The 17,917-nt window shown below is 47.2% G+C and overlaps 1 protein-coding gene across 1 annotated transcript in view; it reads right to left on the bottom strand.

Annotated features, from left to right (window-relative positions):
• Positions 1-17,917, bottom strand: part of LOC108550025 (protein Skeletor, isoforms B/C) — a 56,762-nt gene that overhangs the window by 20,042 nt on the left and 18,803 nt on the right. The window contains exon 2 of the mRNA XM_017903622.1: positions 16,920-17,098. Coding sequence (XP_017759111.1) covers positions 16,920-16,986 — 67 coding nt within the window. The 5' untranslated portion in view covers positions 16,987-17,098. The remainder of the gene's footprint in view (positions 1-16,919; positions 17,099-17,917) is intronic.

Raw genomic sequence — 17,917 nt, 5'->3', positions numbered from 1 at the left:
GAAAGAGGACACCCACGGCAATGGACTTCCTCCGAAGCGTAGGCGAAGAATAGACGCTATTCGGCGTCCATTCGAGGCGTCTCTGTCATACGTACACATGAAATGGCATGCCAGGCGGCGTCACGCAGTCTGACGCGATGCTATGATGTCGATCTTGAACGGCGATAGATCATCCGACAAAGTCGATGGAATTTACAAATTAGCATGCATCGCTATAGGCACGAAATACCTGCCGTGTCACGATCGTTTAGGTCGTTGATCTATCGATCCCGTAGACCACTTAGAAATCTCAGTGGACGTGGATGCATTATCGAACGGTGCTTCCGACACAATACGCGGCCTGAAAATGTTTTTCAGTTTTGAAATGCGTCTACCGTTGTTATGCCGCGTTCGATGCGCAGAGTTTGGTAAACTATTCGGCTAGAGCCAGTGGCAGGTTTCGGTCGCTGATATTTTTTAGGCCGAAAAACCGATACTCTGCAAATCTTCTTATTCCATGCGCGCCGAATGCATGAATTTCCCTTCAAATCTCGTGGCAATCGGCTTAATGGTTCGATCGGAATTTTGGATTTAGGGCATACGCGCACACCCCCTCGCGTGTGTACGTATATTTTTAACAACCGGATAAATCGCCGCCGTCGCGCATGAACCCGCATCAAAAGGCAATAAACAGTTTGATATTTTAAATAATGGAATTCGATCCTGAAAAACGACGCTGATTATTTATCATCGATATTTCCGTTCGATCCGCCCCGGCCAAACTACGCCATCAGGCATCGATCTGTTGCGCTGATTGGAAAACAGAGTCTTCCCATTATATCCCATTAAATCCATTTGTCCACCAATACCATATTCATTATCGTTACTCTTCATCTTCCGCGCGCTGTAATAGCTCGGTATTAATGCGATTTCTGATATCCGAAATGGACGTTCGCACGAATTAAATATCGAATGTCAACCGACGCGACCACGCGTTTCGCTGTCCCTTCGAATAACCGGGGGCCGTGATTAAATTCTACTTTCGTGCCGTGTCAACTTGTTCGCGATAGTTCGGCAGCGACATAGAAGCACGTTCATACGTACGAAGCTTCACCGCGATCAGATCAAGCTCCGTCTCCAATTAATTCCCATTGAACGATCGACTTGGCCGTCCGTGATTTTTGTTCCGTGCGAGAACACCACCACCAGCGAGATAATTAACGCGTCGCTGGTACGTTGGTGTTCAACCGAAACGCAGACTCGAGGCTTTTAGTCCACCCTTCGTCCTCGTTCACCCCGTTCGCTCGCGGTTGTATTGGTGAACGACGAGCTTCCGGCGACCGTTCTTCTCCAGCCGTCCTCTTCGTCGTCGTCGTCTTCGTCAACACAGTCCCTACGCCCCATCGGTACAGCGGGATATTATGGTGATGCGACAATGAACGCAGTGATCGCTATCTACTCGGTATTGGGGGATGTCACCCCTCTCTGCAGCGACTCGTACGAAATCGGGTATCCGGATCGGCGTGGACGCGTGGAGGGACGAAGCTCGTGAAGAGAAAAGGGAGGAGAGGGAAGAAGAGGGACGTGGAAAAAGAAAGGGACGCGGGGTGGAGTGTACGAACGACTTGGGATAGAGAGAAGCGGGGTGGATGGAATATCTACCAGTAAACACGAGCTCACGCACGATCACAGTCAGAGAGAGGGTATGTAGGTGCGTGTCTACGCGCCTCCACCTAAACTACCCCCGACTGGTGCTTAAACTGCCTCCCCTTTTATTATGGGCCGCGACGGTTATTGGATTGTACCGTGCTATTTGTTGGCTGCCACGCTAATGGATCCATAATCACCGAGACGAATTAACGCAATGCGACGACGCTTCGCCAAAGTCGGGGTGCTACTTTAAACACGGGGACGGGGTGCGTCGCTTCTTCGCGTCCGTTCACTCGCCTGATCGTCTCTCGGTGCAACCCCATTCTTGTAGAGTCTCCACGTCGTACGTGCGAGTGACAAAAATAGTCTAAAATTGTCCTCGACGAGTATGGCGACTAGAGAAGGTTCGCCCGAGGTCAAACTGTTGTGCCTTCCAACAGGTCTGTCTGTTTCACGGTCTTGGACCGATACACGGGTGAATCGTGTATCGTTCTTACCAGAAGATACGCCGGATCGTAAACCGTGACCGGCACCTTGGAGGGGCTCGCGACTATATACTCTGAGAGGTTCGTCTGAAAGCAGGATACGATGGCAGAGTGGCGAAGGGAGTACGGTCAACATTTGAGCCGAGTAAACATCGCCTAGCCGCGCTTTTTCCCTTCGTCCTTCCCTTCTGTGCATCCTGACCCTGCTCCGTCCGCATCCGCGTCGATGAGGCTCCGAATCGTGCATAGGTTCTTGGAGCAGTCTCTCTCTTGCACGCCACACGTCGGTCTTATAGCTCCGACTCCATGGGCCACTGCGGGGAATACCCTAGCCTCGGGGCAGCGTGGCACAAAGCATATTGCATGTGCTCCAAATACACAATTGCAGCCGGCTGGCTGGCTGCGAGCGTCAGGGTTCGTTACCTTCTGGCGCCGATGGTCTTTGCTCTTTCGATCGGATTCAACGGATCCACCGTTCGCCTCCGGGCACTCGTTTAATGAGGATAGTCGTAAAAAATTCACTCGTTATCTTGGCCCGTCGTGCGATCCCGTTCGCGCGACGTACCGCGAACGACCACGAAATTAAAGGACCAAGCGGGGGATCTCTTTCTTTCGGCCATCGAGCAGAATGGCGGCTGCAATCGAGATCGCGGCCGTTATCCCGCAGTTACTTTCGCCTAACCGATCGTCGATGATGGGAATTCGAGGTTAGGTTCGGGAGAGGCAGCTTTTACTACGTTCCTCGCTCCAACTTCCAGCTAATTAATTAAAAGCAAATGTTTTTTACTCGCCGCGAGAACCCGCCTGTTTTTACGGCTTCGCTCGCCTTTACGTGCCTCCGGGCAGGCATTTAACGAGAAAAGTCTTGAGAAATTCTCTTGTTACCTCGGCTCTTAAAGAAGCCGCGTCGCGCCTTCAGCAGCTCGCGCTCTCCGCTCGATCTCCGCTGCTCCGAGCAGCTCGCGGCGACGTATTTATTTAAAATCGTAAATTACCGCTGCGAAATCATCCTTCGTGCTGCCTGCAATTCCGCCACGAGCCAGAGATACGGTTTGCTATCCGATAATCAGCCTGGCAAAAAACATATCCGTTTTCGTGCGAGGTATAACCTAATTGGGGAATCAATTAGCAACCAATGCTTCTTTGTTCCGTCGCGAAACAGACGAGTCTCGTGCACCGTTGTCGTATAATTATGCGAACTGGAAGAAAAAACCGTAAACCGATCCCGTTTCGTTTTTCACGTACCACGGGGGCTTGTAATCTCGCAGGAAGCCGGATGCGAGCGGTGCATCGTTCTGTTCGAGGATAACGAGCCAACTTGTCCGGTATAAGGTCATCCGCTGTTGGTCCGACGAGGAGATTTATTTAATCGCCTGCTGGTTTTATCGCGCCGAGCGTTACGCGTTAACAGCTCCGTTTATCGCGCAATCGCGCGCGTCGCGATGAATTTTAATTCGAAGTTTCGATTAGCACGCGATTACGCGGCTCCCACCGCGACGCTGTGCCGGGAGAAAATGTTCTCGATGATTTTGTAACGACTCGCCCGTTTCGTGGGACCGATTTGACCCACTGGAACAACACCGGATAGCCGGACCACGAAAAACGATCGCGGTCCGATTTTACACGCAAGCCGCGTTACTTGCCGGTCAGACGCGTGTACTTTCACTCTCGTTCGGTAACACGCGAGACACCGTGAGATCGTGGAAAACGACTGGAAAATGTCGTAATATCGACTACTTGGGTCGATGGCCAAGTGGTTTCAGAGATTCTTGCGATTGCTGGTTACGAAGTGATCTAGGAATTAAAAGGGTACACGGAAAAATTGGGAACTTCTCGAAAAGATACAAGACACGACTAGACGAATGCCTAAACAATTGAAATATTAAGAAAAGATTGCATGAAACACGCTCAAATAATCTAACGTCATGAAAACAGTGCAACTCAGACCCAGGTATGATCCATTAGGAGAGCACTTTCGTGTTAACTTAATTGAAGCTATAAAGGCATTTATCTAACGTTTTCTGAGACAAATTGTAAATTAACTAGGAAAAAGAGGGAAACGAACACCTACAATCTGGTAGACAACCTATTTAAAACGAATATCATGAGAAGGCTGCATAAAACACACCAAAATAGTCTAACATTGTGAGAATGGTCTAACTTGCCCACATTCAGGCACGATCGATTAGGAGAGCACTTTAGTGTTAACTTAATCAAAGCGACAAAACGATTTATCTAATATTTTCTGAATCAGATTGTAAATTAACTGGAGAAAAAAGTAAAAAAGTTATCTGCGTCGAATTATTTCCGAAACCCTTTCGACAGTCGATGAAGAGGTAAACAGACACGTCTATCCCAGATCTCGTTGAGAATGCTCACCGATTTTCGTGTTAACTTGATCAAAGATATAAAGGGATTTACCTAATGTTTTCTGAAAGAAATTGCGAATTAACTGATGAAAAAAGTGAAAAAGTTATCTGCGGCGAATTATTTCTGGAACCCTTTCAATGAAGATGACAAACAGACTTCCATCTCCGATCTCGATAAGAATGCTCGCCGATTTTCGTCTTCGTATAGAACCCCGAAAGAGCAATAAACTATAGAAAAACTTGTCCCTTTCGAGCAGACATCTTTGATCGAAACGAGTCACGCTTCGACGCCTTTTCACGCTGCTCGTCGAAGACGAAAGATCTCGCAGTCGTTTAAATCGATCTCCAACAGAAGTTCCTTCCGTTGGCCGAATAAATCGGCGAAATAAAACGACGCGAAAGAAAGAGCAATTAATTAGAAATGTCAGGCAAAGTTAGCTGCAAACTGAGTCGGTAGCAAACCGAGTAGAAATGCCATAGAAAGGAAAATCGTGGGACGTGACAAGCGGACGCCGAGATGGTCGGAGGCAATGATCCTAATGACAAAGTGTACGCTCTCGGGGCACTTCCGTTTAATCAAGGCCGAGGAGCGATTTTATCGGGCACGCGTTAGAGCAGAAGTGGCGGTGCAAGTTTTTGAGAAAGCTCGATGTTCCATTGTCCTCGAGAGGAGAAAGTGGCGCGAAGGAAGGAGGCTGGGTGAGAGAAAGAGAAGGTGGCTGGAGGAGCCGGTGACTTAAGACGTTAACGAGACTAACCGGATTCATCGCCGGGCGAAGGGCTGGATCTTGGCGAGAAGGGTGAAGAAAGGAGAGTGCCGGGCGGCACTGATTTTAATCAAGATATGGCCTGGCAGCAGCCAGCGGCGGATCAAGCGAGCCAGGGCTTATCGATTTTCTAAGTGCTCCCGACCGAGAAGAGCCGCGACGCCTGCGACGCTCGCTGAGAATTTGAAAGTAACGAAACCGGAGAACCGGAGGCGTCGCATTCGAAAGACGAAACAACCGGACGTCCAACGACCCTGCGCGACATTCGATTACTCCACTGCCATTTGTTTGTCCCTCGACTTAGACACCAGACGACGCCGATCTTTCCTCTCGACCTTCTCAAAACTATTCCAATACTTCCATGTACCTCGCTCGCGTAAATATTCATAGCACTGCCTCGAGATCTTACAAATTCGCTTTCCTTCGACTCCCAGTTACCCCGATACGATTAAAAAATCCTCCAACAGCGAATTAGGGGTTTTACGCGCTTCCCGATTTAAATGCGCGAGGACCATCCTCGAGAACGAGCGCGTTCGTTAGAAACGAGAGGAATAGGTCCACTCGTACGAGTGGTACAACCGACAGGAAGTAATTCTACGCGTAAAAGTAAGTCGGGACGGAAAACAGACATTTTTTCGTTCGAGGGTTCGTTTAGGAGAAAATCCAGGTTCGACATTCGAGGGACGATTGTGTTTTTATTCCAGCTATGAAGCTACGAATTTCACCGTAGACTGAACCTTCACCGTACAGCATCTCGAATGATAGAACGACGAAAAATATTAAATTCCTTGAGACACCGAAAAAGAAAATCGTTTGAATCCATAGAGTCGAAGCTCGACGTTTCGTCCACCCGTGAATTTCCAAAGTCCATTTTCTCGAAAACGAAGATTCAAAAAGAGAAACGTTATTCCTCCATTTTGATTTATTTTCAGATGTCGAGTCGTCTCGGGTAACTTGTACGTACCGCGATGAAAATTTAATTTTTCGTCCGAGTAACAGCGTCCGCGCGTACAAAGATATTAGTCTGCAAGAACGCGCTGATATACTCCGGGTAATCCGGATAATTGTCGTAGACAAGGCAATCTCTTAATTGATCGGGCCAGACAGCCTCTGTCCGTCTCCGAAGAAGAATACGAATGATATTTTTTTGTCGTTTGCCCGTTAAGAGATTAAAGCCAAGGGGTCGCTCTCTTCGTTTTAGAGCCATTATACTCCCGGGAGAGGGGAGCGCGAGAGACGCGAACGGGAGAGGAAGAGGGAAATACAGGGACAGGTAAGCTCCGAGGACTCTAGTCGAGAAGAAGACGTCGCGGGAAGGTCTCGAACGTGTCGGAAAGTCTGGTCGCACTGGAGAAATATCGCGAGAAAGAGATAGACCCAGGTGGAAGCATAAATAATGGTAAAAAGGGGAAGAAAGGGGACGAAGAAAGAGTCAGATGAACCGAAGGACGGAAGGAAAGATAGATGCGGAGAGTCGACATCGATTTGAGGAAGACGAGAGAGAAGAAGAGAGAAGGACAAGGGATCGGGAGATAAAAAGAGAAGAGGAAGAAGAAGCGAGGAGAAGAAAGGGCTGAAGAGAAAGGGAGCGAAGGGAGAGAGAGCATGCTGAGCTTGCAGAAAGGGTGCCTGGTGATGCGTACCATAGCTACCTCGACAAATGCATTAAGACCACCCTCCAACTCCCTCTTGGCAATATCGAACTGACTGTGCGACTCGCTCCGTAGTCAGGATACACCTCGATTCCTCGCACCTCGTTTGCTCTAACGGGTGCAGCGGTCTCCGAGTACTTTCACGCCTTTCGATACGTCGTCGTGTTCGAGTGGCGAAAACATCACGGCACACCTTTGTCCCGGGTTAACTTGCCGCTGAAAAGAAGCGGGATTCCAGGGAAATAGAACTCGTGCCAGGTTGACTGTCTCCGGGGCTCAAGGTGCTCGACAAACACGACCTGTGTACGAAATAAAGGCACGGCTTAAAGAACCCTCGCAGATGGAACGTTTCCTCGCTTCATCCACATCGTCGATTCCATTTGTCCGCTTCTTCCGCGCCATGTTCTCGTATTCCTGTGTTTCGATGATCGAAGCTCGCTGCCGGTTACGATTATTTATTCGGTGTAATAAAGGGAACGCTATCTTGGATCGAGTAACTGCTCGTTAAAAGCCGGCTTAGGCCAGCACTCGGGAAGGGAACTCTATCTTTCAGATCCCATCGCGGATGGTCTTTTGAGCGATTCCCTGGTATAAGGGACACGTAATGCAGGCTGGACAGGTAATGCGACCACGGTTCTACTTAGCCGTCCATGGACTCGACGCGTTATTTAAAAAAGAAATCTTCGGATTTAGCAGATTTTCTCATCGGTCGGTTATGAAAGCGAGCGAAATCGCATCTTAACGATCGCAACGTGGCCGGACGTCGACGCTTCGTGACTCGCGTGTTCAGGACGCACGACATGGCCTAATGCGAGCACGTGACAAATGTTTCAGGCTGACACCATTATCGCGGAGAAGCGATGGTGACCGTGTCATCGGCCAGGACGCGATTCACGGTCGACTCCCTTCGTTTCGAAGCTAGTTCCCACGAAATTCGCGTTACGACGTAGGGCCGCTTGAAACGGGACGTACATACATAGGTACATACATGCACGCGTAGCTAGCACCTCATTCCAATCGATATGCGACGACACCCCCATGGGGAGACATTCATATCGCAGTGGAACTCAAACACGGACCAGAGACACGCCACTGTAATATCGTCCCCTTCGGCCGACCTGATCACTGTGCCATCGATATCGGAATATTTGGACGCCAATTTCGACCACGATTTCCACCGCCTCATATTCCACTGTTCCAAGAGAGCCCGCTGTACTCGATACCGACAATCAAAGTGCAGCCTGCGATTTTCATTTTATTTATATTTGAATTTGAAATGAAAGGAGACGTGGACAAATATTACAGCAAGACCTCCGTATCGTATCCGTTCCTCGTAGCCCGGATCGCAGTTGGAAAAAGCGAAATTAAAAATGGAACTAACAGTGGAATTTTCCTCTGTCTAAATCGAACCTAAACGAAAAATACTCGAGAAATACCGATATCTAGATACAATCCAAATTACGTGGAAAATATATTCTTGTATCGTTACTTTGTTGTTAGTTACTACCATTGATAAACTGTGCCCGGTATATGTAAAGCAACAGAGATCTTGGAACGAATCCCCATGAATATGAGAATTTTATCAAATATTATGGATATATTTGAGAACGAGTTCGTTTAACGATACGTGCATAGAATTACAGGTACAGAGAGGGAGGTACAACTGTTACAACGAGGAACATAGGAGACCGGTTGATAATGACTATGTCAGAGCACGTGTCAGCTGTTCATCTAATAACAGATTATGCACCCCGAAGCCGTGCAAATTATACCTAACTCCGATCAAATGCGACCTTGCTGTTTATTTAATTGCCATTTCACCCGCTGTACACGTGGGAGAAAGCTAAATACGTCCACTGAAAAGAGACTTTCAGACGTGGAATGGAGAAATTGTCCGAAGACGTGCAGTCGCGGGGACGTAAAAGATATACGATCCTGCTGGCTATCGAGATTAATCCCGAATTCGAGTGCACACCTCCGCGAGACAACATCTTTCTCTTGGCCTGGCGTTGGCCGATATCAATCGATTCTATCCAGAGAAATTGGAATCGAGCAGCGATAGCAAGAACGACTGACACGGGGACCGAAAGACGCGGATAATGTGGCACAAAAAGGTCCGGGTGTGCACATAGGCGCGATCATAGATTTCTACGGGCAATACCGTTCCATTAGTTAAATTGTTTCCCTGATACGTCCGCGCTCTTTGACTTCGGGCTTTCATTTCGCTTTGCTGCCGGATAAGCACAGCTACGATGCAATTCCAGGTTATCCTCTCCCCGGAGGAGTCGATAAGAAAATAGTATGAAAGAAGAAAAGGGATCCCTAGGGGAGATGGGTGATCATTTGATTGCGGATAGATTAAGGTACAGGGGTTGTAGCGCCTGACAATGCAAACCGAACGTTTTATATCGGCCACCGGTTAATGCGCCAGACTAATCCAACAGTGGAATTGAACTTTTTCTAATCGAGCAACGGGGGGCCAGGATATGACGCAGAGATACAGTCGAACCCCTTTAACTGGAGAAACTCTGTAAGACGAATATTGCGTTCATCCCCTTCTACTTTGGTGAGAAAAATTCTACAAATCGGGATATAATACTTATTTTAATTCGAACTGTTTGCCATATATATGTAGGGGGTCCTCCCCCATGGTTGTTGAAGTCGGGCTGGTCAGCAGGTATCCTGGATGTGGCAGTGGTGCTAGAAGGGACGAAAGGAAAAGGAAGGGGTGCGTTACGTCCTGGGCCTGATAGTGGATTCATCTGTAAGACTGCCTAGCAGGCCCTATCTTAGACCCGGATATTATTGCAAACTCGGGAAGTTATATATATAGGAAGCGGAGGTTTTGCGAGGACTTGCGAGAAAGTCCTCGAACCTCCTTGAAGTTGGAAGACATCTATTAGCAAGGGTGAGAATGATGGTCGCTACATATATTTTGTTTACCCTCTAACTAGAATTTAGAACAGTCAGAATAGTCAATCCTCTATAAGTCGGATTTTATCGCTGCTAATCATTCTATAGTGTGGGAATGAAAGTCTTTATGTGGGTGTGTGAATCGAGTGGGACGAATGTTTATGCTAGGGTGTCCATTTCGAGTGAGTGATTCTAGGAATGTGCTTGGAGATCTGGGATACATGGCGACATGGGATGAGATTGTGTGTTGAGAGCTTGCGTGAAGTGATTGATTCAGGAAGAGAGAATGAGTTTGGAGGAAGAGAAAAGGTAGGAGATTGAGAAACAGTACGAAGATGTAAGAAAGGAGTGTATGAACCAGCTACTGTTATAGTGGGGACATGTCACATCTGAAACTTTCTACTCAACGCTATCTTCTTACATCTCCCTAATCATTCCACAGTTTAGGTTACATATGAACCGAAGTAGAAAGTTTCGGTATATCAAGTATGTCGATTTTTCTCTTTCGAGTTATCGAGGTTCGACTGCAGTGGAAAGAAAAAGAGTGGAGCTAAAAATTCCAGTTTTATCCCATATGGCACGAAATGCTTGCTCGTAATTTCGATCGTCAATTAATATCGCGCTATTGCGGCCACAGGTGGGACTGTTAATCGATTACAGATATGACCGACTGAGAAGTCCCTTTGGCTCGAGTCTCCGATTGATCGTTTACATCTATTAACACCGAACCGCTAACTTTTAGGGTGGTCGCCATCTACTCGTCGTTTCGAAGCCATCGCGTAGCCGGCTCCGCTGGGAGCCGCACATCTGGCGAACAAGCAACAAGTACACACGCATTAAATGTACACCCGTTACCGACTCCAATTACTCCGAGTAGCCTGTCGCTGCGTGCACGTGCACATGTGATCCTCTATCTTCGATTGCACGCTTGCCTTTGGTTGCCATTAAATTTTAATTACGGACCTCTGTGAATCCGCTCGATCTCGGGGGTGCATAGCTGGGACCTCTCGGTCTTTCAGCGCTAGAATTAGCGTCTACGCCGTAAATTTAGGTACCAGGGACATATTAAGAAGGTTCACAGAGAATCGAGTAATACGCCAGGTTATGTCAGCTTCTGTGCAGGTTATAATTTGGAACGTAATGCAGATCACGAACGAGGAACGACGCCATCTTGAATTCCAAGATTCTCTAGTAACGACTGCGGGATGCCAGTTATTCGATTCATTCGTGTCAAGGTATAGCAATTGCTACAAGGTTATAATTCATCTTCTCTGTTTAAATCTCCATGTTTTTATTTGTAATCTGTCTAGATGAGTGAGTAAATATATATAACGAGTAGTATTCGACTCGTTCCAACAGTGTGAAAGAGTACTAATTAAATTTCATGGCTATGATTTCAGTATGCACAGGTATCCTAGTATACTGATCACAAAATAAGATATGTAAAGTGTTTTCTTCTCAACTGGTTTGGAATTAGTTTATCGAGTAACGTTTGATTGCAGTGGTTATTTATCTATAAATTAGGTTCTTACGAATATTCTCATTCTTAATGTACCAGAGACCGTTTATGACTTATCTCATGGTCAGACAAACCGATTGTACGCGTTCCATTTTCGTAGCAGTTTTGTAAAAAATTGTCACTGAAATTCTTCTTTGGATAGACTTGACGCTGGAACGAAACAACGATTTCGCGGGTTGTATTCGGTTTTACGTAATGTTTCGCGACAATTCCACTACGTGTTCCGATTTACATGTATGCAACCCATCTCGTAATGCGCGGAACCTGGAAACGTAGGAAATGATGTCGAAATTTCGTTACAACTTGCAGACAATGATTTCCGGTAATGGATGCGTTCCACGACACGACGTTGCATTTTAGTTATCGCGTATAGACCAGGGGAAAAAGGGACGCGCGATTACGTCGGTGCATGCAAATCAGGCTCGCATGCGAGGAAAATTACACGACGTACGATGTTGCAGAGGAATATAGAAACCTCCTGTAACACGTCGATGTGCTTAGAAGACGAATAAATATCCTACATCCTATAAATTTTACACTCTTAAACCCTCTCTCGTAAAACCTACACAGACACGTGAAACAAATTTGTATGCATCGAATATTAATTTTAACCAGGCCATCGGATAAATGGGAAACTAAAGACTTCAAAATCCACCAATTTTAGAGTAAAATTTCGTATGCTTCAACGAAATATTAAATTCGAAGGTGGACGTTCTTGTGTACCCTACGCGTTAACAATTTCACAGGGGGTAGATAATGGATACGAGGACGCAGGAGAATGGAAAGTTTGAAAATGTATAGAAATAATAGTATCTATACGGTTGATTCGGAACATCCGGCTGACCTATTCCACTTCCACAGTGGCGTCGGGACGGTGAGGCGCTCTTTGCTACGCGTCACGGTGGGGACGTCGCTGTCTGAGCGCTGGAACGACGCCCCCCATACTACTGTCGGGCGTCGCGGAGGGGACACAGCGTCGAAACGATGCCCCCACCCTGGACACCTTGGTGGGAGCTACTTAAGTTTCAGGGTGCCCGGCGCCGCGCTCCACGGTTCATTCTCGTTTCGACGATCGAATGAAAAGGACCTTTTTCCCCCTTTTTTCCTTTCCTTATTTTTAAACAGTTACTAATATATATTAATACGTTGAGCGCGGCACTGGGCAGTGATCTGTCCATTTAGGTTATGAGAACGATGCAACCAATGCCTGTTGTATAATGTCAGAGAGACGAGAGATAATGGTACGGAAAGTTAGCATTTAAATATGACATTTATTTTTTAATTTAAGTATTGTTAGTAACTTTGGTCTGTCCAGTATGTCGCGATATGTGTTTAACACTAAACCTAACCTAACCACGATTTAAATGACTATTTCAATTTAACGTCATCGCATTTGATCACTTGTCCACGTGAATAATCAATTTCCCAATTTTTTTAAGAATCTTCTTCGTTCTTTATTTCATTCGTTAGTCATTTCACCAATCATGCTAGGTCCAGTATTGAGGATGATCGGTACAATTTCTGACTACGATCGAAATAAAAATCAAAATTATTTTCTGCCTACCAAAGCTGGTTAAATTGCCAATTTCAAAGCAAGAACGTTGAATACGCAATTTTCTTGTATAAAATATTATTAAAATATCTCCATATTAAAATTTCTTAGATTCGAAATCGCGAATCGCTGCACCCCTCCTCCTTTACGAGGAAATTTAATCAGAAAGTAGTATGCTTTAGATATGGCGTATCCTGAATTAAAATACTCCACGAGCTCGATACCGACATGCGTTTCGCGTAGAATAATAACCGATGGAATCGAAAGGATTCGTAGTCGCGATACGATCTCGATCGAAGAAAGGGAATAAAGATCGCACGGCCCTGATATGCATCGAACGCACACGAACGTGGGCGTTTTTCCACCGGTATATGCACCCGCTTTATGCATATGGGCGACTGGTCCATAGACGCGCACGCGTACCCCGAGTTTACATACTACACACGTGTTACTATAGATGTTACTACGGCGAGTACTCTGTAATCTGACACAGAGTACGGAGATTGAACCCGACTGAGCGGAACTCGTTGAACCGGAAGTAATCCCACGGGAAAGCAAGATAAAAAAAAAAAAGGGAAAAAAAATAGCTCGATTACTTTTGCAACGAACGGTCGCGTAACCTCGCAATCACCGTGTCCGATTCTGTTCTCGTTCCCGGTTCCCATCTACGCGAATCTCACGCACACCCCTCGTACCGAATCCTTCGGTTTGGAACGTTTAGACATCCACGTATTTCCCCTAACATCCCGATCCCATCGTGAACCTATCGCGAAGCATGCCGAGATGCAATCCGATATTCCAAACGAACGGTACTAAACGAATTCGTATTTTCGCCAAGTACAAAGTCGTTTCCGCGACTATCGACTCGAAATAATACCCATGGAGCCTCTCGTATGGAATATTCTCTGCGCTCGCTCGTTTATCGACTTACCTCCTCGCGGAAGTGACGGAAACTCGGGAAAGGGGTGGAAAAAAATTGAAAGGAAGGAAAAGCGGATGCGTGTGTCCGGAGAATCGGCGGATTACACGCGATACGCATCGCGTTACCGCGAGACGAGTGTGTCCGGTAATCTGTAAGCTTGTGGAGCGAACACAATCGGGCTTGGCTGCTGACCCGGAAGTAATCCCTGGCAAAGAAGATAAAAACCGTAGCTTCGCTACTTGTACAACGGATACTCGTAACCGTGCCACGAGGCTTTACCGCTCCCTATATAGACGCACACTCGAGAGACCTTATGGGTTATTTCAGATGGACGTACCATGAGAGTATTGTCCGATTGGAGATTCGTCGAGTGCCGATCGAGCACTTGAGCGGAGCTTTATTGGAAGCTACATGTGCGCATCCTGTCCCATCTCCCTGTGTACCGACGTGTACCAGGTGTCCCGGAAGAACAGCGGGATTTTCATCGAGTCTGGCAGACGGGAAAAAGCGAGTTTCAGCGACGAAATAATTTTTCGCGTTTACGTAACGAACCAAGCAGCCCCGTATGACGGTCACAGTCGTTGCTTTAGACATTACGAGGGTATGAAGTATATACTCGCGATATACCTTACAAGTTCGCGACGAAGAAAGGAGCGAGAAGAGCCTTTGAGCGTAGCTGGTTGGTCGTTAACGAGAATTTTCAAGGAGAAATTCGAGAAAAATATTTCATTTCGAGAGGAAATGGTTCCCTTTTAACCGAGAAATGAGATATTATTACGAAAACGTTCCTCGTTTCTATGGAAAGTAATTTATACTCGGGATATCAACCCTGAAGGCTGTATCGCGGCGAAACACACGGAGGTGCACGTCGGACGAATTACCACCGTACAAATATGTACAATCCCCGGGAACGTCTGCGAATAAATAACCGATCGGTTCTAATCCCAAGGTAAAATTTCGAGAGGGCACGATTGACCTTGGAACGCGTGAGAAGCCTTTCAAATTATCCGCAAAGTAGGTCAAACGTTAAACGTTCATCCGCGTGTGCCTGTACGCAAAGAAATAGAGCAAATATCGCGCTCTGTAATCAATTAACGATCCCAGTGCGAATCGATGCACGGCCACAAAACGACGTCCCTTCGATACCGTTTCAACGCGACTCATTAAACCAGCCCCGAGTTTATCTTCAAATTCTTCCTATTTTCTCTTTTCCACGCTGAATTTACGCTCCTCATCGTCTGAAATTATTTCCGTTGTAGAGACCGCGGCCGAAGGGCGAGGGAGGAAAACAGAGAGAGATAGAGAGAAGGAATTAAACGAGGGAAAAGAAAGAAAAGGAAGAAAAGAAAAAAAGGAGAAAAAACGCCTCTAATCCTTTCCACCGTTTAATCCTTCGCAGACGAAAGGGGAAAGGAAAAATCGGTGCGCAGAGAGAAAACACAGGGAATTTCGAAAAGCGCGCTCCATCGGTAACGCGCCGCGTTTTTACCCCACGGAAAACGCTCCCTCGGACCGTGCATGGGGAAACGATAATCCAGATAAGCCGCTAAATGCTGGCAATTTGAGCGGCGGGATCTTCAGAAACAATATTTCGTACTCGAAACCGACTAATACCGAGTAACCGCCGGTTCCTTATATACCGGGTGTCGCCTCCGAATCTTCCCACGTCTCGTATCGACGGGCCGTACCTGCTTATTGAGGTTAGGAACGGACGGAGATGCGAGTTGCGGCTCGCGAGCGTTCGAAACGGAACGGAGACTCGACAAATGGCGGACACGAGTCTTCTCGACTTAAAACACGAAATTATGCAACTGCGAGCGGTGGAAAAATAAAAATAACGATACGTCTAAACGGCAGAGGGCCGCGGAGAGAGGCATGACGGGAGTACGGAGATGAAAACGGGCAGACAGAGAGAATAAAATGGCGAGGGAATAACAAAGGAAGCGTGGAATAAAATAAGGAAGAGCGAAAGAGAAACACGAAGGGAGGCGAACCGAGAGAGACGAATAAGGGAACAGAGGATGCGAGAGAGAGAGAGAGAAAGAGAGAGAGAGGAAGATCCAGTGATGCGGAGTGAAAGTCCTCGAGTAAAAACCAGGCCAGGGCTTCGTATCTCGACGCGAACACACCAGGGCCATTATGCAATTACGGCGACGCATTTGCTGCCGTCTTTCCACCGTTGCCTCGGTCCGCCGTGCCACGTCCTCGTTTCCCTTAGCAATTTACCTTCTAAATCGCTCAAAGTTTTGAAATTACCATAACCGCCACGACGTCGATACGCGGCACGTTATTCCCGACAATTAACGACAGCCAGTTTAATCGAAGCGCGCCACCGGCGCGCAACGCGCCATGATCGGTTGCCCGATCGCAGCCGAGTCCACCCGACCGCGCCCGATCTCGCCCGAACGGCTCATGGCGGGAACGAAGAACGCTCCCAGCGAGCGAAAATCGACGCGCTCATCGAAATGCTTACAAAACGGACTCGAGTATCGAGAATCGTGTCACGATTCGTATCCAATGTCATAGCCGCGATATGAACACGTGTTACGCAGTCCACGGTTCCGCTGGATCGCGTTTGCTTCACAAAAATGGCGACGCGTTGCTGCAATAACTTTGTACTTAACGCTACGCGACTTCCAAAGCAGCGAAACTTAGATATAGTTACTTCTAGTAACTAGAAGTGATTAGTTCTGTGACGGTAATTATGAACGGCCTATGACGAGTCTAGTTCGACAAACGAAATTTAGATGTACGATTAACACGCGCTGGTTCCAGTGTTAATTTTCACTTAGCTAACGTCTACTAACTAGATCCACGCGGAGTTTCTCTCTCCGGTGATGATAGAGCAAAGTTTCTCGAATCAGAGGATGGTCAATTTTCTTTTCAACTCCCCCTCTTAAATCTGGACTACTGAAACGCGGTTATTTTCGTATTCATCGATCCATGGTCGCGGAATATATCGAAGCGACACACAATGGTCGCAGGAGGTGGTCGCCTCTTCCGGAAAGCGGGCCGTTTCGTGACACAAAGGGCCAGGAACGCAACAGAGACAGACACATCCGCATGCGTGGAGAAAGAAAAATGGTAGTTTTATTAAGCAAAATGACTTACTAGTGTGTGACGCGGTGTAGGCGAACAAAAGCAGTCCGGAAATGAATCGCAGTGACGTCGCATCCATTTTTTGGTTCCGGCTTCTGTTGGCCCGAGTCCTCTTCTCTCCCGCTTATCGCTCACGCGGATGATGGCACATGTATACACACATGAACCACACGCGCGCACTTACTTTTGATCTGGAATTCGAAAGGAACACTGTCAAGCCTCGACGGTCCTCGCGAGAGTTTCCTCGATAGGGGGGATCTTGCTCTTTTTTTCGTTTCCTCTCTCCTTTATTCTCTCGCACACTCACTCTCTCCCTTTCTCTCTATCTCTCTCACTCTCTTTCTCTCCTTTCCACGCGTGCTTCGAGCTGTCGCGGTCAGAAAATCTTTGTTTTTTAGAACGACATGCCGCTCGAGGATCCTTGAAAACCTTTCGCCCGGGAACCGCGAAACGACACCGTGTTTCAGACAAAGGTTTTAAGATGGGTGCTTTACCGATCGCGAACCTGCTTCCCGACGATTATTTATGTACCCCGAACACGCGACAGTCGCGTTAATACCATACGAAACGAGAGAAAAGTCTGACACCGTAGCGGATGTCTCCAAGTTCGTTGAAAATTCGGTGGAAAAATTTAGGAGAGCGAAGAAAACGAAAGTGGTGCGCAACATCGAGCGAAACGGAGTGTGCCAGTAATTGCGAGAAGAAACTAACCAAAGCGAGTTGTACCAACACTCGAATCGATCGATCGAGAGAAACTCGGTGAAAAAGTGAACGAGAGGCAACGGAGACCTGAAGAACGTGTTGGCTATTGACCGAGACAACGTCGACTGAGCTGAAATTTGCCATCGGCCTACCGGGCACACCTTTCCCGTGCACGCTGGCGGGTTTGGAAAAATGCCGTACAGCCTATACGACCTCGGCAGAGCACACGAAATACGTCGGTACTTTCTATCAGCAACAAATACTTCCCTTCGATCCAGCCTAGAACGAACCTAAATTTCTCGTCGGGT

This window comes from Eufriesea mexicana, unplaced genomic scaffold, assembly GCF_001483705.2.
Source record: "Eufriesea mexicana isolate 0111107269 unplaced genomic scaffold, ASM148370v2 scaffold4744748127, whole genome shotgun sequence".
Lineage (NCBI taxonomy): Eukaryota > Metazoa > Arthropoda > Insecta > Hymenoptera > Apidae > Eufriesea > Eufriesea mexicana.
Note: the sequence above shows the minus strand (reverse complement) of the source record. Positions and strands in the feature narration are given on the sequence as shown.